Genomic DNA, 26,343 nt, shown 5'->3' with positions numbered 1-26,343 from the left:
CATATCCAGTGCGTATCATAGAAGCTTTAATGTTTCTATCATCGAATAATAACACTATAATTAATGAGCAGATTGGTCAAGAATTGTATCAAGTTGAAAGCCATGTCTGTCTAAATTCTAAATTTACAAATTCTAGAAATATTTGAATACTATATAAATATATATATATATATATATATATATATATATATATATATATATATATATATATATATATATATATATTAAAAAAAAAGTTTAGGCTCCTTTTACCAACTAGGAGTTTATCTGGACTGGACCTACAATTTAACGTGGGTTCCGAACCGCGGTCATCAGCATTAAGCCTACCGACTGGCGATAGAAATCATCCCAGAAGACGTCCGGCCTTACCCAGCATGGTTACTGACGTAACTGGGATTATTTTCCCTGTTGGATTTTACACTCTTGCCTAGAACATTCACAAATTTTAAACAATCACAAACATAAATTCACGACCATGCCCCAGCAAGATTCGAACACGCGACCATAGCAACAGTAGAAGGACCGTCCTGTCGCCTTTACCACTGCGCCACCAAGCCGGCACCAAACCTTTTATTTTGTGATTTATATTTCAATTCCTTCTAGTAAATGATTTTCTGAAAAAAATTAACTTATTAAAAATAAGAAATACACTATTAATAGTGGCATAAAGATGTCACTGAAGCTTCGCTCCATAAAGGTTGGCCAGTGGCTTTCTTTTTATTAAGAAAATATCCAAAATACAGCGAAAAGGCCAAGAACCTGATACGAGATAATCGAACAAATTCCGATGGAAGTAGGTGCTGATTCATTTTGGGTGGTTAACCTTGCACGCAGCTCGCACACGCAGATAATACGCGAACGTTTAATGATACACCTGTTTTGGATTTCGCTTTTCACTCCAGTCAGTTTTAGCACGAATCGAAATTTTATCAGAAATATATTTCACACATCTTACAGATCTTAGGAAATATAGTGTTGGACATCTGTCGGTTTCTTTTTGAAATCTGTGGGGTTTAAACATTGACCACAAAATATAGAGACGTATAATGGGGAGATTATTTCTGAAATGTAATATGATAATTAAATTTCTAATTTAAACAATTAAAACCGAATACTGAAGTGTGTTATCGATACGTTATGTTGGGTATATTGCGACTCACTCACTATATAATTAAAATACCCGACTAAATCTAACGTATATTTAAATTTACAAATGCACTAGCTCGATGACCATAATTAATCGAAGATCAATTAAATCAATTAGGATTAATGACAGACCCTTAATTACGGTGACTTAGATTACATACCTAGATAAGTGACAGATTTTTTTTTGGTTCTCCTACAACATTTCTAACCTAGAACGCCTAATTTAACTAAAATTCTCAATTATATTTTGTATCAGCAAATGCTTGTATTTTTAAATATAATTAGCTGTCCTCAACAGAACATTGCAATAGGAAAATAATAGTGAAAAATTGTTCGATTGTTTGATTTAATGTCTTAAATAAAAAAAAATTTATGTATATTCCTATTAAAAATTATACTTTTTTACATATTTTAAAGTATCCTTTTACCAACTATGGGTTTATCAGGACCGGACCTACAATTTAACGTGGGCTCCGAACCACGGTCCTTAAACCTACCGACTGGCAAGTGAACTATAGAAATCATCCCAGCAGACATCCGGTCTTACCCAGCCTGGTTACTGGCGTGACTGGGATCGTTTTCCTTGTCAGATTTTGCGCTCTTGCCTAGGACAATCACAAATATAAAATTACGTGCCCCAGCAGGATTCAAAGCCGCGACTATCGCAACATTAGGTGGACCGTCCTGTCGCCTTTACCACTGCGCCACCAAGCCGGCCAAAATTATATGATTTAACTAATATAAAATGTTTCAGATTTTTTAAGTATAACAATTATTGGATTAGACAGAATTTTTTAATGTTTTCACAATGTTTCATTTAAATGTTATCTAGTATTTCAGTAAATGTTTTAATTAAAATCATTTCTTTAAATTTCCCGCCATTCCCAGTGTATATTGTGATTTTCACTGTAATAATTTCATTCTGTCATTGAAATCATCGGAAAGGATTCGTCTCACAAAGAATTATTTCTCAAAACACAAGGATATTTTACCTAAAATTAAATTACATAACTTAAAGGGAAATGGGTAGTTAGTAAATTATACAAAATTTACACAAAAATATTTGAATCATTAAAATTCAATTTATTATATATAACTAACAATATACTCTTAGAACTCTACCTCATAGGTGGTGTGGAAAAGATTTCAGTGTATATATAACAAAATACAGCCCTAAACTACGAACTGTTGTGGTTGTATGATTAGCTGTAGTTTAAGTCCTTCGATAATATATGCATTGGATGTATTACTACCATGTTAAAGTAAATTATATTCGATAACATTATCTTTGTTTCATTATTTTATTTAGATTAGAATTTTATTATACGTCAAAACCAAAACGGGCTAAAACACAAAGTTGATGACGATAAATTTAGATGATGTGAGTTCACTGTTTAATTAGACGGGCTATATATGCACCTGGGGGGGGGGTATAGGAAATTATAGGTTCACCCACGAGTTTGTTTTAAAAAATAAATGTTCCCCAGTATGTACCGAGTGCTATGAACTTTTTCCAAGCTGAAACGACCTCATCCATCGCTGCAGCCACAACTTTTGCCTTCATACGACAGAACTCAGTTGTGTCTTAACTGAAGTTGAGTTAGTGGGTGCCATTTACCCAAATTTAATGCAGTAGCGACCCACAGGGGTCAACTTTAAGGCGGTTTCGGTTTATTGTGTTGGTAAGTCGTAAAATACTAAAAAGTTTACCTAAAATCAAAGAGATCGGTTTCTGAGTCAACCATAAAGGCAATTTGGACCTATGGGATGTAAACATGGGGTTGCACCAAAGCATCAAACCAACTAGTAAGCCAACGCAGCTAAAACGAAGTTTTACGATTATTAACCAACGAAGAATTGCATGATGACCTCGAAATCAAACGGATATACAAAGTGATCCAAGATTTCTCCATAAAACATGAGGAAGTAAGATTGTTAAATCATAGAAACGCGGGAAGAATACAGCTACAGTGAAACACGCAGGAAATCAGAAGGTTTAAGTGAACCATACCACACGAACTTGTATAGTGTATATTCAAAAAGTGTACTGTTAACTTTAGCTTAAGTAATTTAGTCTTATTTTAGTTTGGGTAAATAAGTTTAAGTAAATACATACTGATGTAATAATCCCGTACTCGCCTTATCTGTCTCCTAAGACAAGTACAACAGAACAATTGTAATAGATTAAATAAATTAAGATTGTATCAAGCACATCGAATATAAGATGTAATTAATTAAAAAAACAAAGTAATAACGATCTTAAAAAGTCCAAGAGGCTGATGGATCGATATCTAACAAAAATAAAACAGATATTTTTGATCATTACTGTATGACTCCCGAATCATATTCGGGTTGGTGATTATCGAAAAATCAATAGGTACTTATAGGTCATCAACAAAGAATATAATGACAGTCAAATTACAAGGCTGAGACGGTATCTTATTAAATTTATTAAGATCCTTTTCAGCGCCCAATTAGCCAGATGGGAGGGGGGAAACCTTACGTCCGAGGGACGACGGAATCTCGTCTTCTTACCTGATTGGCGCGAAAATTCATCGACATCTCTCCAACTCTCAACAATGCTCCTCGCTAAAACACCAACGTAAACATTGTAATTTCGCACATACACGCATTTCCGCAAAGTTATTCACGTTCAGCGACGGTCACGGATCGATTGGTGGGAATTAGCACATTGATAAACAGGCCTTGGATACAATATTGTTTGATTCGATTTCCAAGACAACAGCGATGTGCATCTCTATGCATAGTTGTCCACTCTGGGAGTTGTGCGGTCGAATCCGTAATGGGAATTACGGCGGACGTATCAACCGTAGCCGTTTTCATTACGAAAAATTTGATTTCGATACGTTCCTCGATCGTTTAACATGTCTCTTTCGAGACTGTGTGTTACAAGGATGGATTTTTCGGACAGAATGGATTTATTCACCAGAACATTACCAGAAAAGACATCTTACATTAGATATGCTTATTCCTGTTGTTCTGTTATACTTGCATCGATATACAAAAAGGAAGAGTTTGAGATAAATACATCAATTATAATTCCTCAATTACAAAATTATAATAACTTATAGCTATATTTTATACTAGTGTATACTTTTAGTTTATATAAGTTCGTATGGTCGGGTTCGCTTCAATCTCCTGACATTCTGCGAGCTGTCCAGCTATGCTTTCACGATAGTATGATTTAGTAATCTTTTTTCGTGTTTCAAGGCGAAATATTGGATAATTTCGCAAATCCATTTGATTTCCAGGTCATCGTGCAGTTCTTCGTTGGTTACGTAGCTATAAGCATTGGTAATCAATCGAAGAACCTTGTTTTGACAGCGTTGGATGATTAGTTGATTAGAATTTTTAGTGCAACCCCATATTTGCACCCCATAGGTCCAAATTGGCTTTATGATTGTCTTATAAATAAACCTCTTTGACTATCCTAATCTGAAAACGATTTTCTTTCCCACTACGCCACAAATTATCGATTACTACAGGGAAGTAACGGTAAGAAATCGAGAGACATCGTAGGTTTATACAGGATTTTGCGTGAAAACTATCGATAAAACCGGCTGATACCGAGTTCATTAAATAAAATTTAAAATACCGCCGTAGCTTTCGCTAATGGTTTTTCTTTCATCTTTTGTTTCGAAAAATTGGGTCGGCCAGAAAGTAATTGCGATTTGGTGTGTCCTAGAAGAATGAAGGAAGAGCTATAGTTTTGCTATTGTTAATAATTCTAACCTCCATATAAAATATTGGCTTAAGGCTACTTAATCAAGATAATTTTATATTTTTAATTTGGATAATTTGTAAAAAAGAAATGGGTCTATTACAGTTCATGTATTTAAGACATTTTATTATTGAAAGACAATGTATCATGTCACAATGTAAATAAATTGCCTTGGTTCCTCCATATAGTCCAGATCTGATCCCCATTGAAAAGTTGTTGCTAATAAAGCTGAAGAAAATGGCCCAAGTAAAGAGGTTTGGCACAAATGAAGAAGTAATTGCAAAAGTTTGAAAGCAAGGACAACTCATTCTAGAAAAAAGGTGAGAAAACTGAGAGAAGAGCATTTGATTGACATAATTTGTTACCAATTGAAGTTTACGATGATAAACAGCAAAATTTATATACATATGAATGAATTTATATACAATTCAATACAATAATGTCAAATTTAAGCTAAAACCAATGGCATAGTTAATATTTATATTTTTATTGAAAAATAATATAGTTGTTAGAATTAAACACAAACTTTCTGGCTCTAACTTTCTTAATTTAATTAATAATTAATTAATTTTAATTTAATTTAACTCTAATCATTTGTTTCTTAAGAGCTAAGTCTATTTTTTGATCTATCAGTATATACATCTCTTCAGTAGACAGTCTCAACAGATACGACAGCCTAGATTAGTTACCCTGAAAGTCATTGTAGATGTTAAATAACTTTTGATTTTTTTATGGTTTTGATTTTTCTCATGAGCTCAGATACTCTAAACAATTATCAAATATTGAATTAATTATTGCTCCAAAATATATAGACACGTGTGAAATTTCTTCTTGAATTTGTTAAGTTATTAACTGTTATCATTTTTAATCAAAGTTTTTCACCAATTTTTAAAAATTATTAACTTCATGCTACTGAAGTTCATATAACTGTCCTTCACTTGTCTCAAGCTGTAAAGTCTTATCTTTTTTACGAAACTACTTTTTTCCACAGTATGAATATGATTAGGAACAGGATATTACTTAAACGATTTACTAGATGTTTAGTGGAAATTTTCCTTGTATATCCCTCCATATCCTGGGGTACGGATTTTAGGTTTTTTTCACTAGTTTTTTATCCTATACAGAAAAGAGCTTAAATTTAAGGCTTTCTTAAAGGGTTACTCTAGCTTAGAAATTTGCAAAATTCGATTTCATATTTTTAACGTTTATCAGAGTTTATATCACATTTAAATAATTTTCGCGGGTTCGAATCAATCAATGCTGGGGCATGGTCGTAAATTTATGTTTGTGGTTATTTTCCTAGGTAAAAGTGCAAAATCCGACAAGGAAAATGATCCCAGTCATGCCAGCAATCCGGCTGGGTGAGACCGGATGATTTCTAAGTTGGTCACTCGTCAGTCGGTAGGATTAATGCCGAGGACCGTGGTTCGAAGCCCACTCTAAACTGTAGGTCCAGTCCAGATAAGCCATCGTTGTTAAAATGAAACTTTTACCTAAAACTCATTGCCCCTGGGCTAGAAGATACGACAAGGATCTGGTCAAATGGCTGGGATAAAAGAAATAAACCAGTAAAAGAACTTCTTCATCTTTATTCATTGCCTTTTTTAAAATAAATACAAACTAGTTTTAGGTATACTTAAAATTATTATAATACACATCGAGTGAAGAGAAATCCCGGAAGGAGATTCGGTCAGATTCCTATCGGATGATTGTAACATTTACACATTTATCAACAACATAGAAGTTGACATGTTGATCACAATAGTACTATAAGATATAGAGTCGGCTCGTGTCGAGGGGTTACGTGTCTAGCTACACGTCGAATGTTACATATCCAGCCACAGCGTATAGATAGACACAGGAAAAAGACATCGATAGTAGTAATAATAATAATACTGTTATATTCGTTAAATATACATGTTTAGCTTAAACCAGACGAGCTTACATCTCACTAAGTTCACCGTCCTCGGACTGCAGCATCAGATTCCGCAGGTAGGCGACGAGAGGTTCGTTGCTAGAGTCCAGAAGCCTCTTCAGCATCTCTTCCTTGGCGGACCGAGCGCCGGCCCGTCCGAATCTCATGAAGTTGGAGTTCCTGCCGAAGCGCAGGAAGTTCTCGTGACGTTTGGAGTTCTCGCTCGACGAGGCGCTGGGCGCGGCCCTTTTACCGCGACTCTTGGTGCTGTTGATACTCCTTCCGAACCGGATATAGCTGGAGTCTCTGGCGGCGCGCTGTTGGGTGTTCTTGCTGAAACTAAATCTCCGTATCATCAATATATAGCGTTAAAACTGGCGACGGAATACTACCTTCCTGTTCGAGGAGGCCTGGGGATGTTGCTGTCTTCGTAGAGGTCGTTGTTGGTCTCGTAGTCCCAGAGTCTTTTGCCGAATCTTAAGAATTTGTCGCTGCGGGGTTTCCTCTCGTTGTATGACTCGACTTCGGCATCCTCTGGGGCGGCGTAGGCTTCGAAATGCTCGTAGGCATCGTCTGTGTAGGAGAGGACTGATTGGAAGATGAAGAAGGCCAGGAATATGATTGAGGTCCCCATGGAGAATGAGCTGGAAATAGAAACAATATTCCAGCATGGATTATTTGTTATATATTAAAGTATCAATAAATAAAATATTGCTCTAAAACCAAATAATCCTATACAACTATCTGAAATCATAACACAATTTAATAAATTATTATCTAAATGGGAATGAAAATAGAAAGAAAGAAGAAATTGAATATGATAACTAAATCAATTGAGGTTATGTGAAATAAATACTGAATATATGATATAAATAGATGAAATTCTGCACGAAAACAATTATAATTGATGTTAGGTTGCCATATAAAAAAATTAAAAATTAATTTAATCAGTTTTTCACAATATTCATAAATTATTGTCAAGAAGTAGATCTGACGTGAAGAGGCATATAAGGAAATTATTTTCTGCATAAATGACTCTGCTATGGTAAAAGTTCAGATAAAAATGACTATTTTGAGATCATCAAAAGTATTTATTTTGACTACAGCCAGACTAGCAGCTCAAATTCCAATAGGTGATATATTTGATGAAAGTAGATATAGTTTGAGCTGTGTGGCAATTTGGAAAGATTGGACTTATTAACTAGTAAATATATTCAGCAAGCAAATCGATCGAATTTCAAAGATACAAGACATAAAAATGACGCTACAAGTGTTGGAGCATCGATGAATGTAGCTAAAGGTAAAGGTAAACAAAAATAGAAATGAAAATTTTAGATAGAGGAATAAGATTGAATTTTGTTCGGGGTGTCTATTATTGTATAGATATATTATTGTGTAATTTTAAAGATAAATAGGGAGACTAAGGGGGACACCATATTATACCCTTCAAATATAGGAATAATTTACAAGAACTATAAGTTTGGTTCGTTACTGTGACGTTCATATATCGATAAATAATTACATATTGATTGAGTTTCTGTTTAATTCCTTTTAACATTAATATTAAATATGTTCACAAAAAAGTTGTTCATGTTATATTTGTTATATTATGGAAAATAAAAATTGTGTCAGGTGTTTTTATATTATATTCTTCAAATATACGTATGAATGACAAGAACTGGCAACGTCGCAAATAATTAATTACAGTCCCATTACTTATCGTTATAATCATAAAATTTGATAACAAAATTTTATTAAAAGGAAATAGAATACGATAACTAAATTAATTGCGAAAAATCAAACCGTCGTAAGGGAAACTTTTTTGCTTCGTCTCGGGTGTCGGACTAAATGTCGGCCCGTGAAAAGTCGTTATGAAATCGGCGCCGGCTATTTAATCCGTGAAACCGTTCGAGGAACGCAGGAATATGTTTAAACCTTCCCCCGCCTCCTAGTTCTGTTTGCGAGGACGAACGAACAAAAGATCTCCGATTCAGCCGAAAGTTTTTTCCACGTTTCAAGCAAATTAAATCGTTCCCGGAGAGAAAGAACGGGTGTAGTATATCCCAATGTGTTTTTACGGATTCGATTTCGTGTATCGGCGCGTACTTATCGGCCCCTTGAAGGGCGGAATATTTAACTCTATTACGGGCCTGCTTGATTTTCGTGTTGGATTAAACCCCAACAGTCGTTTCCGTTAAGTTCTATCCGTTCTAATAAAAATAACAGTGCCATCTATCGGGTAGTGTTACGAACTTTTCTAATCTGCGTTTTTTATATATAGTCTGTCCAAACTTTATTTGTATATGCGTCATCGAAATGTGTGACGTCAAAACATCGCAATGTTGCCGCATCAACTATAAGTTTTAGTTCAGTTTGGCTTTGACATACAACAAAATTCTAATCCAAATAGCGATCGAGATAAAATTCGATCAAGATTCAAAATAATTAGTAATCCAACGCTGCCAAGTGTATAATAAGGTTATTAAATTACAGCAACGTTTTACACAAGTTTAGATTTATTTTATTTTGGGAAATACATACTGATGTACTAATCCTGTACTCGCCATGCTTGTCTATTAATAGATTAGGGTTTGTATTTAGTCACCATGTTGCCAGATGTCTGCAAAATTCTTTAAAACATTTAAAACAGAAGCCCTTGAATGTGAGCATTAAATTGTCCTGTACAATATATGTTGAGTCAAAAAACGTCACTGAAGACAACCAATATATTTGAATGTTGGCCAAGAAGTGGTCAGAAATCGTTTCCCATCCAATTTTGTTTTTCCACCTCACGACATAATTCAGCATATTCACCATTGTATTGTAATGCTTTAAATTTACATTAGTTTGCATTCATTCAGATATCATTTCCACCGACTCTTGAACAAAATTGTAATATAGCAAGACGAGTTTCACCATATAAACCGTCCCTGGGCTTCCGGAAATATTTCAGAACCAAAATTAGCCAAATCAATTATATATACAGCAATTCATTTATATATTTATAGCTTACGACCAATAGATGGCAATATGGGTGACAATAATTAATTCCTGCTCCTCATATTTCAATAATTAAACAAAAACTAAAAGATGCGTCGTTATTTACTGCGATCTACTCGTCCGTAGTTAGATAATCCGCACAACAATTTATGCGGGCGATATCGGCACGATATAAACTCAAAATGTGGCAAACTTACGGTAATAATTCAAAATTGCTTTTCGTAAAAATTATCCGGTCAACGACAACTAAAATATTTACGGTTTTAAAAGCTCCCTCCCCCAGAATACATTATCGTTCTTGGTTAGATTTATGATAATGTAACTGCACTGGAGATTAGCCGTCTACGATTCATCATTAAAAACGTCCGGGATAATATAAGGCGCAAACTTTTTATGAGCTGGGGGTTTGATTTTTATTACGATAAAATGGCGAATGCGATTCTGTTTAAATTTAATTATTGGCCGTTCTCCATGTTTGACAATAGATAATAAGTAAATTATCGATCTAGATTGTGTACAAGGATGCACAGAGAGTAAAGAAATGCAGAATCCTTTTGAACGAAATTTATGATCGTTACATCATGTTTTGTTATTGTAAGTTGGGGTAAGTTTGCAGATATTATATTCAAAATGATAAGATAAAATGGCGAAGGCGATAATGTTTAAATATTATTATAAATTATCTTAAATAGATGGAATATGACACCAAGAGGGAGTACGGAATGATAGTGAATAAAATAAATTAAATAATATCCAAAGTGGGAATACAAAAATGGATCAATTAAATGTATTTACAAATCTGGGTATAGACATTGAACCGCCTTAATAGTGATAAATTAGAATCAGTAATCAGTTTTTGGTGACACTCACAGCATATAGGAGACACAAGCCAGCTAGAGAAGTTGGACAGAAGAAAGTCTAAAGAACAATTTAAACTAATCTTGGATGAATATATCATGGAGATGTTGCAAAAAAGAGGAAATAATCAAGCCGAAGCAAGAAAACTGAGCAGAAACTGGAGCTGTATTAGGGCAAGGGAAAACACAATGATAGTACGAAAGTTTAATTTACGATAAAATGGCGAAGGCGTTTCGGTTTAAATATTATTATAATTTCTTCGGTCATAAGAGTCAGTATCGTCGTTCGGCATTGTTGGTGATCGATTATGCGGCTGGATTAACTTTGACATCATCGAGGAGAAGGTCCCCCGGGTCGTTTTTTTGGGCGATGATCCGAAAACAAACTTTTATACTTAATCCCGAATTTCAACAAGGTAAATCGTGCAACGGGTTGTTTGAATAGGAACGTAACAATCTCCAGCGATTGGTCGAAGAATACACAATTAGTATCCAGTCGGTCCGAAAGCACATAAAACTTTCCAAGACAACCGGAAATTGGTTCAAAGAATTTTAAAGTATCTCGCAAAACCGAAATGATTTTCGACTCGACTTCATTAATCTTCACGCCTGTTGCCGTAACTTTAATATTCCTAAACATAATTCTTGAATAAACTAAAACTTTCATCGTAGTAATTCGATGACGTATTTGGTTAAGAGCTCGCGATTCTTACTTTCATAAGATATGACAATTCGTTAGTGAAAAAACTAGATAACTGTTTTAACCCAGTTAATTTGGTGTATAACCGACAGATATTCGTAAACGTCGATAATAATTTATACTGTCTCAAGTCACAAGTCACAAGTTTTATTGTAGTAAATTAATTACAAATTATGTTAAGTTAAGTGATCTCGCTTCTTGATATCTTCAATCCCCATATTGGCAAAATGTAACAATTAATTAGTGAGAAAGTAGAAAACTGTTTTAACTCATGATAATTTAGTGTTGATATTCCGTTTTAACTAACCGGTTAAAAACTTTAGTTCATATTTAACAATAACTTTATACTTAATTAGCTATGTAGCTACTTTAAATGGAATTATAATTACAACTAAATTTATTTAAAATCAAACAGAAGATTTAAGAAGAGGAATCAGGAGTAAGAAAATAAAACATTATACAAAAATGTTGGTAATCGTCACAGTCACATATGATACTAAACAAAATCTAAATATAAATAGTTATCGTTTATCTTTGTATTAATAATTTATGAGTAAATATCGTCCATAATTTATCATTAATTAAATTTCATTATAATTAGAGATAAAGTAATTAAAAATCAATAAATAGTATTTAAATGGAATATATATTCTAAAATGTCACTGTCATATGTCACAACCAACTTAACCTAAAAATATATCGTTATTATTTTACTCTAAATCAACACTTAACAATTTCTAATATTGCCATAATATGACAATTAACTAACGAAAAAATAGATAACTGTATCAATCCATATTAAGTTTATGTACAAATAATAGATGTCTCTAAACGTCAATAGCAATTTATAAGTCAAAATAAAAATAAAGTTGTCTAATAAGAATTCTAGAATTTAAATTATTAACTTTTCTTTAGTAATGACTGTCACCATTACAATTTTATCACAAATTTTATGATAATAGATCAATGGCATATTAGATTAAGAGTCTCTATATTCTTGACGTTTCTGTACCAATTTTTTCTCTTCTTTTGATCTTTTGTAATAAATCAAGGACATATTCGACTAAGAGTGCTCCCTATTCTTATTCATTCACATTTTACTGTAATTTGTAACTATATATTTCGGACTTCTATAGTAGGACTATTACATTTTAAAAAAGTGAATGTTAACCTTCATTTAAATCTTTTTAAATTATCCATTTTTATCTATTTTGGTGACATATTTTCTCAATAGTATTGTGATATTTCCTGGTTGCAAGTTTTATCAATCCCTTAGGATAGAAAATTAGAAACAGTAAACAAATTAGAACAAACTTTTCAAAATCTTTGTTTGTATTGCAACAGGCCAACGCGACAATTTAGTTTTCGTCACATTCTGCTGGAGCGATCGGTCCCGCTTATATTAACGGTCTCATACGTTCTGACCGAATTTATTACACGTTCATCATGTCGTTGCATTTTATAAATGACTCTGATCTTGAACCTAGTATTCAGTACCGTCAGAGAAAGATCCCGATTATTTTCAAATTTTGTTTAGCAGCGATTGTTCTATATATATTCGATAATATGCGACCTACTACTAACGACAATCTAACTGGAAAGGTAAGATTATAAACTAATAATTACATTTTCTTGCATAGTTTCAATCATTTATGTTATCAGAAATAAATGCAGAAGTTGCTTTTTTACTGATCATTGACTTATATATTCATAACATCAATAATCTTTTTCATAATATTTTAGGAAGCAATCGCAAAAATGTGGGAACAGTTTAACATGTAAAACAAACACATGCAAGTTCTTTCGGAAGCTTGTAGATGGTGAAGACAAATAGTTGTTAAGTATAAATTTTTCAATAATAATATTATATCATTAATAAATACATCTACTTTTACACTTTATTATTTTTATAAAAAATCGATACCAAACTATGTAATGTTATTAATTTAAATTAATAAATATATATCGTTTATGTAAACGTTAAATTATTGTAAACCCAAAAAAAGCATCTGACGATATTCCATCTTAGCTTCCCATCAGAAATGTTTACAAAAAAAACATCAGTATTTATTTTAATAGATAAATAAATCGAGACTTTTTTGTTCTAGGAAGTACCACAAGACAAGTTAGGTTTCAGACAAAATTATTTGGGGTTATGTAACACTATATAAATAAGATCGATCTTACTTGTCCTTTACTTACTATTAAAAAACCAATTCATATTTTTAATACCTAATACCTAATATTTTGAATAATTTTTATTTCATTTAGACACTTGTTTAGAAAAACTAAAAGATGACAGGTTCATTTGACAAGACACTATCAATACAAGACAATCAATACGTTATCTGTCGTCGCAAATATTTACAAAAAAAAACAGTTTCTATTTTAACGCGCAAACATACTGGGGACTTTTTTATTTGTTTTAGTGACACGAGAAAATGTTTTTGAAAAACAACGATCAAAAAGCCTACTAGACACGGGTCAAATTAAAGATTTTGACAGTTTTGAGGTTATGTCATACGCCGCATACTAATAATGTATCAAAATCATACGATTTCATCTAATTAAAAGTGAGTTCTAACGCGAAACTGATTTATTACGCATAAGTAACCGGTCTGAAGTCGATTACGCGATAGCAAAGCGTCCTCGGACATGTGGGGGAATCCCATTTATAAACGACGTAACGGGGATGAAATTACACCACCTGTAGAGGTACAAACGCGTATCTCCGAGAAGAGAGTACTCATAATTCATGTAAATTAAGGTAACTTAAGGCAATTAGCTGGAATCCAGATTAAGTGGCGACAAACAGAATATATAAACGGAATTCCCTCGAGATAACAATCCCGATATGCTTGATCCAGAGCTAAACCGATTGATCCTAGTCCTAGACCGTTAATATCACGTATCACTTAATTTGTTAAAGAAATATTATGAGGAAAAGGTGGATGCGCCACTATATGTGAAATAATACGGCGAAATTGAAATAATTCCATAAAATAAAGTGAACAGAGAGGAAATCCAAGTATTTTTACGGTAGATAAGTCATAAATAACATTTTATTGCAATAGAACGGTTATAAAAAGCTCATATAATTTTATTATTATTACTAACAAATTTTTACGATTTTTGCGAAACAAAACGTGAACGTTGTTTACGGAAAGATATTGTTAAATTTCATTTAATGTACGACGGCATATTTGAATTGGATATAGGTACCGATTTCACCGGAATAAGGTTGAAGCAAAATCCTTAGACCGATTCTCGTGCATGTGCCGTCCTTTATTCTTTATGAAACGAAATAAAATTCGGTCTTTTATTAACGTACTTGCATTTTTCTTTATTACGGCGTATCTCTTAAAGGAAGGTCCGCGATCCGGGCTGATCTTACAGAGATCTGACAGTACGGGTATTTTTTCCGTCTCGACTTATCTTCGAATGCATCACGATACGCGGACTCGCTTCAAATCAACTCGGTTGACAGCGGATTGCCTTTGAAAAATTATTATTTGGTGTTGGCGGATTTGCGGGTTTTAGTCATTCGTCCTTATATACTTAGGGAGGATTATTGATACAATATTTAAGACAAACAAAGAATGTCTATGTGTATCTGGGTGGTTTTTTGTTAATATCAATACAAATAATTGTTAAAATTATATAACAATATAAAATAAAACAAAAGGATATTCTTAAATCTCACTGTCACAAGACAAAGCCAACTTAAAATAAAAATAAATCGTTATTATTATATTTTAACTTACCATTTAAAAACTTTAGTTCATATTTAACAATAACTTATATATAATTTGCTATGTAACTACATTAAATGGAATTATAATTACAATTAAATTTATTTAAAATATCAGAAAAAAATTAAGAAGAGGAAGCAGCAACAAAAATATAAAACAATATACAAAAATGTTAGTAAATCTTAATGTCACATATGATATTCAACAGAACTTAAATATAAACAGTTCTTTTTTATCTTTAAATTAATATTTTTAAAATAAATGTCGTCCATGATTTAAATTTGATTAAATTTTAGTATAATTAGAGATAAAGTAATTACATATTAATAAAAGTATTTAAATAAAACAAGTAATTATTCCCAAATGTCACTGTCACATGTCACAAACAACATAACCTAAAAGTAAATCGTTATTACATTACCACTTAACAACTTTACTTCATATTTAACAATTACTTATATCTAACTAGTTATATAACTACTTTAAATGAAATTGTAATTATAATTAAAACCAAAAATAATATAGAAGATATAAGAAGAGGACGCGGGAATAAAAATAGAAAAAAATATATACAACAAAGTTGGAAAACGTCACTGTCACATATGATATTCAAGAGAACCTAAATATAAATAGTTATTTTTTAAATTTAAATTAATAGTTTTAAAATAAATGTTGTCCACAATTTATAGTTGTATAAATTAATTATAATTAGAGACAAAGTATTTAAGTTAATTAAAGCATTTAAATCGAATCAAATTATTCTCAAATTTCTCTGTCAAATGTCACAACCAACTTAACCTAACTATATATCGTTATTATTTTACTCTAAGTTGTCAGTTTATTCAAACTTTCAACTTAAAATTTTCAGTCAAACTTTAATCTTAAAAGATTAAAAGATTAAAAGATAAAGTTAAAATGTCATATTTGTTTAAAAAAAAGTGAAGTTAACCTCAAAAATAGTAAATCGAGTACGTTTACCGCCTAATCTCCAATTATATCAGTTTATTTTGCGCTTTCAATAGAAAACATTGATTGTTTTTATATAGACGGTACAGATCCGATATTATGAATTATACAAAACCCTAAAAATATCGGATATTTTTCTAAATTGGCCAACCTCCATAAATATTTTACGTTTTGTATGTAGGTCGTCTTTTCGAAATATATTTCTAATCAATAACATTTCTTTTAATGTCAATAATGTAAGAAATATAATGTGTAAAGAGTTTTTTTTACAATGATGTCTTAAATATGTACTTAAATAAATAGATATTTACTATTTATGAACCTTAATATATTTTTACCTCACCTAAAAATAACGCACATATATATGTTGAAACAAAACAAAAATGTCATTGCGACAGGTGCATAAAAATTATTTCTTTTAAAAGCCCGAATCTAATGAAAGTACATTTAGGAAGACATTACATTCGGGCAACAGGAAAGTCCTGTTGTAATTTCTTACTTTCTAAGTATCCAGATATCCTGAGACCCATTTTGAAACCATTAATACTTATTTCGCTCTCATTTTCTTGGAAAAGGAAAAAGATGTAAAATCATGACATAAGTAGATTTTATCAACAAAGCACAGCTGATAAATATGAATATAAAGAAGAATTCTTAAACGTCAAATCTTATGTTACTGTCAAACGTGACGTACTATTATACAAAAATATCGAATATATTTCTATAAGTTTTAAGTATTTCACATTTTAATGAGCAAATATTGATAGTATAATATAATATTATAAGTATATTGTTATCATTTCAGGTTTCTTTTTTATATTCGTGTTAATTTTTGTATTAAATTAGTGTCACTGTCAAGCGTGACGTAATATATTTAAAATGTTTCGAATACATTCCTATAATTCCTGCAGTATTTAACAGTTTAAACAGCAAATACAATTTATATTTATATATTGGTAATTTTAAAAGAATATATGTTTTTTATATTGCATTAATTTTACAATAAAAACACCACGATATTTTTTGTAATATGCCCGTAAATACTCCGTTAAATTCAAATTTACCTCTACAATAACAAATTATCACTTATAACGTTTTGTTTCGTTGGAATATTAATCATGATACCGTATAATGGTTATATGAGAAAGCTTGCTAATACGTAACGGTATTGGGTATCATATTAATTTTAAAATCATATACTGAAAAAAGACCACTCAATTAAAAAACATAATTTTTCGGTAATGTGTTTAGTGAAATTCTGATGCTCCGGAAGTATGTCTGAATTATTTGAACACCTGTTATAAATATATGCCACAGTATTACCACAAAACATCGAAAATGAGGAAAATAACTTTCTTTATAGTTACAAGTAGATCAAAGGATATTTAGTACAGAAGGTATAATGCGACAATAGGACAGGAAACTTTCTTTGTGGTCTAATAATATTAAAAATGCCATTAAATCTCTAAATAACACAAGAACAAAAATAATTAGAAAACTTCTGAAACAAAAAATAAAAAACATAAAACAATTTTAACTCTTTTCGGCTTTTTTTTTATTTATAAAATGTAAGCCGCAGATTACTGACTTATTAAAGAATTGACTCGAAAGACTTGTAGGTGCTTATATAACTAAGATTCACAACCATAGAAAAAATAGAAATTTCACGGTATAGGCGACCTTGGGGAAATGTTTTGTTTAGTTCAATCAACTGTAGCGCTGCGATCACAAATTGTGATTGGCAGTTTAAATTCCAGGTGCCGCCACTAACATGAAATGTGATTGGTCGATCAAATTGTGTGAAATCAGCATTTTCTATGGGCGTCCATTTTTATGTTTGTTGTTTGTAGGTTATGGTTTTTGTTTAGATCACGAAATTTTCGTTTTACCTTGTGCATATTTTCTGTTTTACATTAATTATTATGGGGTAATAATATAAAAATTGATGACAATACGTCAATGTAGTAAAAGATGTAGTGTACCGGGGTAAAATTCTACTACGGAAATTATACATCGTTTCCCAAAGAATGATCTCGCTCCTTTCCAAAAATGGGTTCATCAAGTAAATAGTAGTAAGTTACCTGGATAAACCACAATGCAAATATATCAACGTCATGGTGTTTGTTATGGACATATTAGTGAAAAGTTTAGAATTATCCTTCCTTCACGAACAGGTATTTGGGTAAATGCATATCCATCATTGGTTTTATCAGGTACATATAAAATTATCTATCTACTACATGTCTGTTTGTATATTGTTTGTTTACAGAAATTCAAAAACTTATGAAGATGTTAGTAGTAATAAAATTCAATTAATCTACCAAGTTGTGCGTATGTTGTCAGTGTGATGTCTCTATATAAAGAAGTCTTACAAGAAGGTAATAATTAATATAACTGGATAATTAGTAGTAATAAATACTACTTTTAATTGTAAAATATCCCTAAAATATTTGCAATACTTTAACTTTTTAGAACAATCAGTGTTCAATCATTTTATAGTAGAGGAATTATATATTTAAATTTGATTGCCTTGTTAAGAAAATATTTGTTATGGTGCCATCAATTAAAAATTTAATTGCTACTTTTAGAGGATTTATTACCTTAAAGAAATCTATTTTGTCTAAATTTACAAATAACTACATTTGTTTAACAAATCTTAACCAAGATTGCTTAAAGATTTTTGTTGGATCTATTAGAGGTCATAGAGGTAGAAACAGCATCCTTCCCCTAGTATGCTCCAGAAATTTTTAAAAGGGCTCATCATTTCAATTTTTTCACATCATTCTCCCGGAGAAAATTGTGAAGAAGATGAACATGTTAGATAACTTATATTCTTTTTTAACGGGAGATCTAGTACCACTTGAGATTGTTAAATCACCAGTTGAGTCTATATTTTCAGTTCCAGAGAATTTTGCTGTGAAGAAAACAAAAGTCTAATATTGTATTTTAGTCTTATTTCAGGCTATTTAACAAAACTTCTGAAAAAGAGACAACATGCAATATTTGTCTATATTATATATTAAGTAGTTCCACAGATTAAATACTCCAAAATCTAAATATTTTTAAAAAACACATAAATTTTTAGTGTTTCGATTGTCCAATCCATAATGATTTTCAAGACAAAATTTTAAGTTATTCTGAGGTTTGATTGTATTTTTGGTTTAATGAAGTTAATGTAATATCAACAGGAAAGGATTTAAAGTTTACCTTCAATATATCAAGATAAGTTAGAACTCTAATAGATCCCATAAAATTGATGGCACTAAACATATATGGGAAGGCCTTATAGAAGAATTATAGATATTTTAATATTGCCTAGAATAGAGCTCATAATTGTTTTTTTTTGCTTTTTATTTATATATATTTATATTATTTACACTTATGTATATTTGTGTAGGATTTTATTTTAATAAATTAATTTTAAAATTTAAATTTGATTTTTATTTAAATACTATTGGCCAATAAATGTGACGTCACAAAATAATCAGGGGAAATGGCAGACCAATCAAAGCAAAGTGTTTTCCTTACAGGTTTCTACATAACTATTTTAAACTAACCAATCAAATTCGCGTTGTCAGCGCCGCCAATGATTGGACTAAGCGAAACTTTGCCCCACTACTTACCATTGCAGTTGCACACCCCTGTTCACAACCTAACCTAAATTATTTAGTGATAGTGACGTATATATTTAGAATATATAAGGTGATTTTAATGAAACAGTTAAAATAAAACAGAAACTATATTAATATAAAACAAAAATATTGTTAATTAAGAAATTTATTCCATTAACTTAAGCAAAGGTCAACTTTAAAGTTCGTTACGAATCGTTACTACATTAACTAATTAACAACTGATTCACAGCTATGTTCTAATTCAAATTTATTAACATTGCCTTATATAAAATTCATATTTTATTATATCTTGAACGTTTTAAGAGTTTTAAGGAATTGAATATTATATTTGACATATAGAGAACGAAAACTTAACCTATATGTTCTTGACTAATGACGTTTGTAGGTGTCTAGAGGGTGTATTTTAAAAAAATAGAGTTGAAAATGTTTTAAATCAACTTTAGAAAAACAAAGAATACGAAATAAACGTTTTTAATAATGCAAGAGACTGGTCGGTGTTTATTGTTAAACTTTGAATTTAATTTCGAACACAATAAATTGACAGTTCGATAATATTAGACGCATAGAAGATAACGTGAAAGAATTTTTTTCATGCGAAACTCAACATGGGAAAACTTTACACTTGTAAAGCTAAAAGGGACTAGGTCTCTAGAGACAGCGAAAATTGCTGTGTGTTCTGCCCGATAAAACATAATGTTTTTGTAAATATTTTGAGCGTTGTAAATATTTAAGGTGTGGAAGCTTTAAAAGAAATTTTCTTACTTTAATATTAATAGTATGGCAGAAAAAGCTTGTCGTTATAACGTGTTTCTCGCCCTTTCCTCGGCAGTTTTTATTACACATATTTAGTTAAAAATCACTGGCGATAAACTAGTGCACGAATACGTGAAGAAATAATATCGTATACAGAGAAGGGTAAAATATAAGCTCGAGAAAACTTACTCTAAAGTATGGCGGCGATATTTTGAGTGAAATTCGTTTGTATTATCCCTAGGGACTATTTCTCTCATATATTACTTTTCAGAACTATTTTGATAGTACGTGCGAATCGCCCCTGCTCATTCAGCGTGGGACAAAGCCAAAACGAAGCAATGATTCAAGATAAATATACCGAAAGAAATAAAAGAGAATCCACGACATTTATAGATAAATATGGCGCCTTCGCCATTAAGTGCCTCCGCCATTTTATTGTTCTTGTTATATTATTGCTATTTTCGTTAAAATTTATCGATAACTGCCAACAGTATAGGAATTTTTAAATTGTTGATAACTACATAGTCATAGAAACTGGAACATATAGAGAGTCAAGAACCAATCAATAAACGCAGTACCAATATACCAGCCGCAAATATTCTGTCAGTGCAACTTCTCTACAATGCCAGTCTTCTAAGAAACCTATTGAGATCCTGAGAAAGCAAAACATCTTAATAGTGCAAATATTTTGTTGATAAAAGCGGATGAGTATTGCTTCAAATAGATACGAAGAGTCGGTTTACGGTGTGTCCTTAAAATTAGTTCACACTATCGGTTTATTTTTAAGTTCCAGAAGTTAAAAAAGGACCTACACAAACAAAAAATGACTTTCTTGCTAACCTGACACCAATTTCCCTATTAATTCTTGTAACAACGTCACCCTGACATTTTTAAAACCATTAAGCAGGCTTACCAACCAATTTCAGACCTTCGTGATTTGTGCGACTTTTTTATTTTTAGTATTTGCATAGACTTAATTGTATATTTACAGAAAAAGAAAGATTAATATTTGCCGATGTAAAAAATCGGAACGGCCAAACATCGAAGTTGGCATTGAGACGAAACAACAACAGAAAACGATCGCTTTTCTGTATGACGAGAAAGTAGATTTTGTTTTAAATTAAACTCTACCTATATCTCAGTTTTGCGTATCGGTTTGGCCAAAAAAATATCAAGAATTAAAGGCAGTATTTTACGTATTCGATGACAAGTAGAGAGAAAAAAATACGCCTGCATCTCTATGTCGTATTTTCACGAGCATACGCTTGGGATTCGGTGATTTGAAAGTAGCAGGCTATGACATTTGTTCCGGGAAATAAAAATGCTAAATAATACCGATTCTTAATAGGTTTTAGTGCTAATTAATCATTCAAGCCATATTTATTATTCAATTTGAACTACGACTTAAGAAGTGCGTTTCATATACTGACAAATTATGTTAAAACACACAGATAATTATTTTTTAATTTTTTTAATAATATATTTTTAGTAAAAGGTTTTTTAACAGTTACAGTATTATTATCAATAATAATTCTACTTTTCTATTATATTTCATTTTAATTAGTTTTAATGCAACTTTCACCATATCAATAATTTTGCGAAATTGTTGACACCATTTCAATGAAAGTCTTGATTTACCTTATTGTACCTTGTATTCCTATTTTCAATATTCCTTAATCAAATCAAATTAAATGAGAAACTTGAAAATAGATTACACAATACTTTTAGCCAAATGTGTACCAAAAGAGGTCAGTAAATTTAACAATAGGAGACTCCACTTCAAACTAACCCTATTTCAACAATGGATCTCAATTATAATTTTCAAACACGGCTTGGTTTGCATTTAGTTGTAGTTTTCTAGGAACCAAAACGGAAGAATCAATATTGACCTTGGGTTTTATTAGTTTTTCATGAGCAAAAAATGTCGAAATCCTCCGCCACTTGTCTAGTTTATCCAATTAAGGACCCGAGCTAATTTTAATCCCGTAAAAACTACAAATTAAGATGTAAAAACTGATTTACCTTGCCGAAAACCCCTGACCACATTCAAAATAAAGTAATTATAATCGAGAATTGATAAGCTCCCTGGCCTCCTCCATGATGTCCTCCAAAAAAATAACATCGAATATTATTTCTGAATAATTCCGTATACATTACCTGATTCAACTTCGCCAAAATTCGAAATAAGGCCGTTATTGTGATATTAATTAACTTTATTTGTAACAGGAAGATATTGTTTATTATGAATTTAAAATATTCATTAAATTTTTTTAATTATTATGGAGATTAATTTTAATTTTTATATATAAAAAGTGCAGCGTTGTCTGTATAGTAAAATCAGGATTTATTTACGAGGACGCCAACATTTACACCAAATAAAAATTGCGAAAATTTGGAAAAAAACATTTCTCTGCATATTAACTATTTAGTAGAAAGAACTTTTTTTAATATACTTCAAAATCTCCCTTTAACAACTATGAGTTTATTTGGACTAAACCTACAGTTTAACGTTAACCGAACCACGGTTCTCAGCATTAAGCCTACCGACTGGCCAGTGACCAACTTTAGATATCATCCCAGAAGACATCCGGCCTTACCCAGCCTGGTTACGGGCGTGACTGGGATAATTTTCCTTGTCGGATTTTACACTTTTGCCTAAGACAATCACAAATTTTAAACAATTTTATGACCATGCCCCAGCAGGAATCGACCCTATCGCCTTTACCACTGCGCCACCAAGCCGGCAAAGAATTATTTTAATTTTTTATGAAAACACCACTAAATTATATAAATTTTCCCAGTATATATCTACTTGATTTATTATAAGTTATAGAATATTTAAATAATATTATAGATACATTAAGAATTTTAAAAATAATTGAATATAAAACCATGACAGAGAGAGAAAAAATATCTAATAAAATTAACAAATACTGATATTCATAATACAACTTACACCCCAGTTTTGATATTCATGAATTATATTAATTATATATCAGAAATAAATAAGTAAAATATAAGGTTTAAAAAAATATGTTGCAGATAATTTGTGTTTACTGACAAGCAAACTAAAATAGTATATAAAATAAAACATAAAAAATAAAACTAATAAAGAGAATTTTAAGACAAATTTGGAACAAAAGTTGATTGAAACTTTAGCAAATTATGAATGATCTCGATTAAACAAGAAGTACCAAAGAATAACCCAATCTAGGGAAGACAGAACAGATATTAAAATATTTTCTAAAAACATCCGTCATATATAAGTAAAACAAAAAATAATAAATATTGATATTTATAATACAACTTTCACCTAAGTTTCAATATTCTCTTGAGTATTGATTCATTCTAACAAATAAATAAGTAAAATATAAGATTAAGAAATATTTAATAGTTTTAACAAAGAAGCAACTAAGCTTGGTTTGAAGGTCATGTACAGAAAATGGCTACTAACAAAAAAACATGAACGTTATATAGGCTAAAACATTAAAAATAATAACAAGGAGAGTTCAATTAGTTGAAGCAAAAGGTAAATGAAATACTAACAAAATTAAGCAATGATATCAGCAACAATTGTGAAAGTATAACCCAATCTAATGCATTTAGAACATATATATTAAAATATTAAGTAAAAAAAATCTATTCTATAAAAAATCTAGCAAATGTTTAAATTTATACCAATTTGTGTAGAAAATAAAAACACTTCTTGGTCTGTTACAAATAATAAAATTGTTCCCATACAAACTACCTTGGAGTAGGGAGAACCCTCTATTTTATATATTTTTAAAAGAGTTGGAATAAAAAATCGAAAAATGATCAAGAAGGCTTTGATGACGTCCTGCAGGAAACACCGAAAAAATTTTTAACAATTCACACCCTAACTTTGTTAAAAACAATAACTAATTTCGTTCGAAAGACTCACCCCATTTTCACCCGATCAAGCGGCCGAAAAGTACAATCTAGGATGCTACGATCACCCTCAAGTTAAAACAATTGCACAATTAACCAACCGAACAATAACCAAATCACGGAACAGCCAGGAAAAAAGTACTTACCGCGCAAAAACCGCAAGAGCTCTTCTTGTACGCAACTAGCAGGCGAACGGCGAATCAACAGGCGTATGGCAGGACAGGACGAGGACACGCCGATGTGCAGGATAACTAGGATTTTATCCTAAACGGGCGCCTACATAGGGATGCCGGAGGAGGGGATAAAATTATAGTTTATACGTAAGTATCATTTTCCAAAACGTAGATCTCGAAGTCGGCACCCCTGGTCCCCCTGCACCCCCTCGCTTCCCCCAGATCGCGTCAGGAATATTCTTTCGGTGCTACATGGTAATTTTGATTTATGTTCAATAGGAAATTTGATTCCGCCATTGTTAATAGCCGGTTCCGATATATCGTATACTGCCTCATTATGCATATACATAATAAAATATCGTGTTCCTGAAAAATCTTGAAAAAATTGAACGCTATATTAGATAAAATATTAATAAACAATAATAAATAACAATAAAAAGAAAATACAGCAATAATGGCACTTAAAACAAACACAAATATAACAAATACTATATCTACTTCTTTTATATGTTTTATTTTAATAATTGATATTATTTTTATACAATACTATACAAAAGGATTTAATTATACAGACATATACTGTTGAAATGACTAGCAGACCTAAAGCTAGTGAATTATTCACGACCTCTTGTATATCCTAAGCAATTTACCATAACCTAAGAATTAATTGATATAACAATTCGTTATATAATACTGTTAAACTATTTTATATGAGATTTATACATAAATTAGGAATTAAAAAATATATCTTATAATCAACATAAATTATTTTTAAAAATGTTTCAATTTAAAAATCCCTTTACAGAAAATAATGTATAGACCCTGCAATAAAAGCATCAGATCTGACTTTTGGTTTATAACGTTTAGTTAGCTTTAATTATTACCACTAATGTTTTGAAGAATTTTTGAGACATTCGGCAACATCACCCGTCAATGCCAACCCATATCAAATTTTATAAACTGATTTGATATAAGCTGTGAATCATATGTCAAGAAATTATGACAAATGGTTTTAATTTATCAGAAGCTCAAAATGATGGTAAAATAAAACAAGAAACCACAATGCATATTTTATTGTTCACGATTAAGCAGGAACTACGAAAGAATAACCGAATTCAGAGAACACAGAACACGGATATTAGAATATTTTCTAAAAATATCCGTTGTAAATAATTAAAACAAAAAATAAAAAATTGTGATATTTATAATGTGATATATTTGTGTAAGTTGTTCTTCATCTTAGTGTTGATATTCTCATGAGTTATGATTTATAACTAAGAAATAAATAAATAAAATATAAATTTAAAAATTATTTAAAATGTTTGATAAAGAAGTAACTAAGTTTGGTTTAGATATCTACAGAAAATGGCTACTGACAAAAGAAACAAGAACGTTATATAGGCTAAGACATTAAAAAGAATAACAAGGAGAATTTAAACAAGTTAAAACAAAAGGTAAGTGAAAGGCACTAACAAAATTAAGCAAGAATATCATCAACAATTGTGAAACTATAACCCAATATAGTGCATTCGGAACATATATATTAAAATATCAAGTAAAAATATTTATTCATTAATTTAAATATTCATTCATTAAAATATAACCTTGTTGTTCTTCTCAAATACAACAAGTTTTATTAACACCTGATAAAATAACTACTATTTTTGTTCAAATTTTCATTAAATGTATTCAATGTACTACTATTAATGTACAATAATACAAATAATTTAAAATAATCACGCGTTTTATTTACAAAAAGCAAATCTGCAATTATCTACATCGATATGGATATATAATC

The 26,343-nt window shown here is 31.0% G+C and overlaps 1 protein-coding gene and 2 long non-coding RNA genes across 4 annotated transcripts; 2 read left to right on the top strand and 1 right to left on the bottom strand.

The window, feature by feature from the left end:
- Nucleotides 1-6,474: 6,474 nt before the first annotated feature.
- LOC143205343 (uncharacterized) lies at nt 6,475-24,628 on the bottom strand. Of its 2 annotated transcripts, none has more exons than XM_076418590.1 (3): nt 24,519-24,628; nt 7,196-7,447; nt 6,475-7,142 (listed from the first exon to the last, which is right to left on the bottom strand). In XM_076418590.1, exons 2-3 carry the CDS (start codon nt 7,435-7,437, stop codon nt 6,830-6,832), a joined length of 555 nt encoding a protein of 184 aa, XP_076274705.1. In that variant the 5' UTR covers nt 7,438-7,447; nt 24,519-24,628; the 3' UTR covers nt 6,475-6,829. The 2 variants fall into 2 exon arrangements, with proteins under 2 accessions (XP_076274705.1, XP_076274704.1); XM_076418589.1 differs by having other exon boundaries at nt 24,386-24,524.
- LOC143205351 (uncharacterized) lies at nt 12,821-13,332 on the top strand. The gene is made up of 2 exons (XR_013007796.1): nt 12,821-12,962; nt 13,104-13,332. It is a non-coding gene; the product is annotated as an uncharacterized LOC143205351 (long non-coding RNA).
- On the top strand, nt 17,729-19,511 carry LOC143204652 (uncharacterized). The gene is made up of 2 exons (XR_013007650.1): nt 17,729-18,291; nt 18,348-19,511. It is a non-coding gene; the product is annotated as an uncharacterized LOC143204652 (long non-coding RNA).
- Nucleotides 24,629-26,343: the final 1,715 nt, after the last annotated feature.

The sequence above is a fragment of the Rhynchophorus ferrugineus genome, unplaced genomic scaffold, assembly GCF_030347505.1.
Source record: "Rhynchophorus ferrugineus isolate W39M unplaced genomic scaffold, kcgeb_rfMv2 rfM11, whole genome shotgun sequence".
NCBI classification, from domain to species: domain Eukaryota; kingdom Metazoa; phylum Arthropoda; class Insecta; order Coleoptera; family Curculionidae; genus Rhynchophorus; species Rhynchophorus ferrugineus.
Note: the sequence above shows the minus strand (reverse complement) of the source record. Positions and strands in the feature narration are given on the sequence as shown.

Coding starts and splice junctions, on each gene's coding strand:
- LOC143205343 (XM_076418589.1), bottom strand. Junction 7,143..7,195: donor AGGCCTCCTCGAACAGGAAG/GTAGTATTCCGT, acceptor ACGGAGATTTAG/TTTCAGCAAGAACACCCAAC.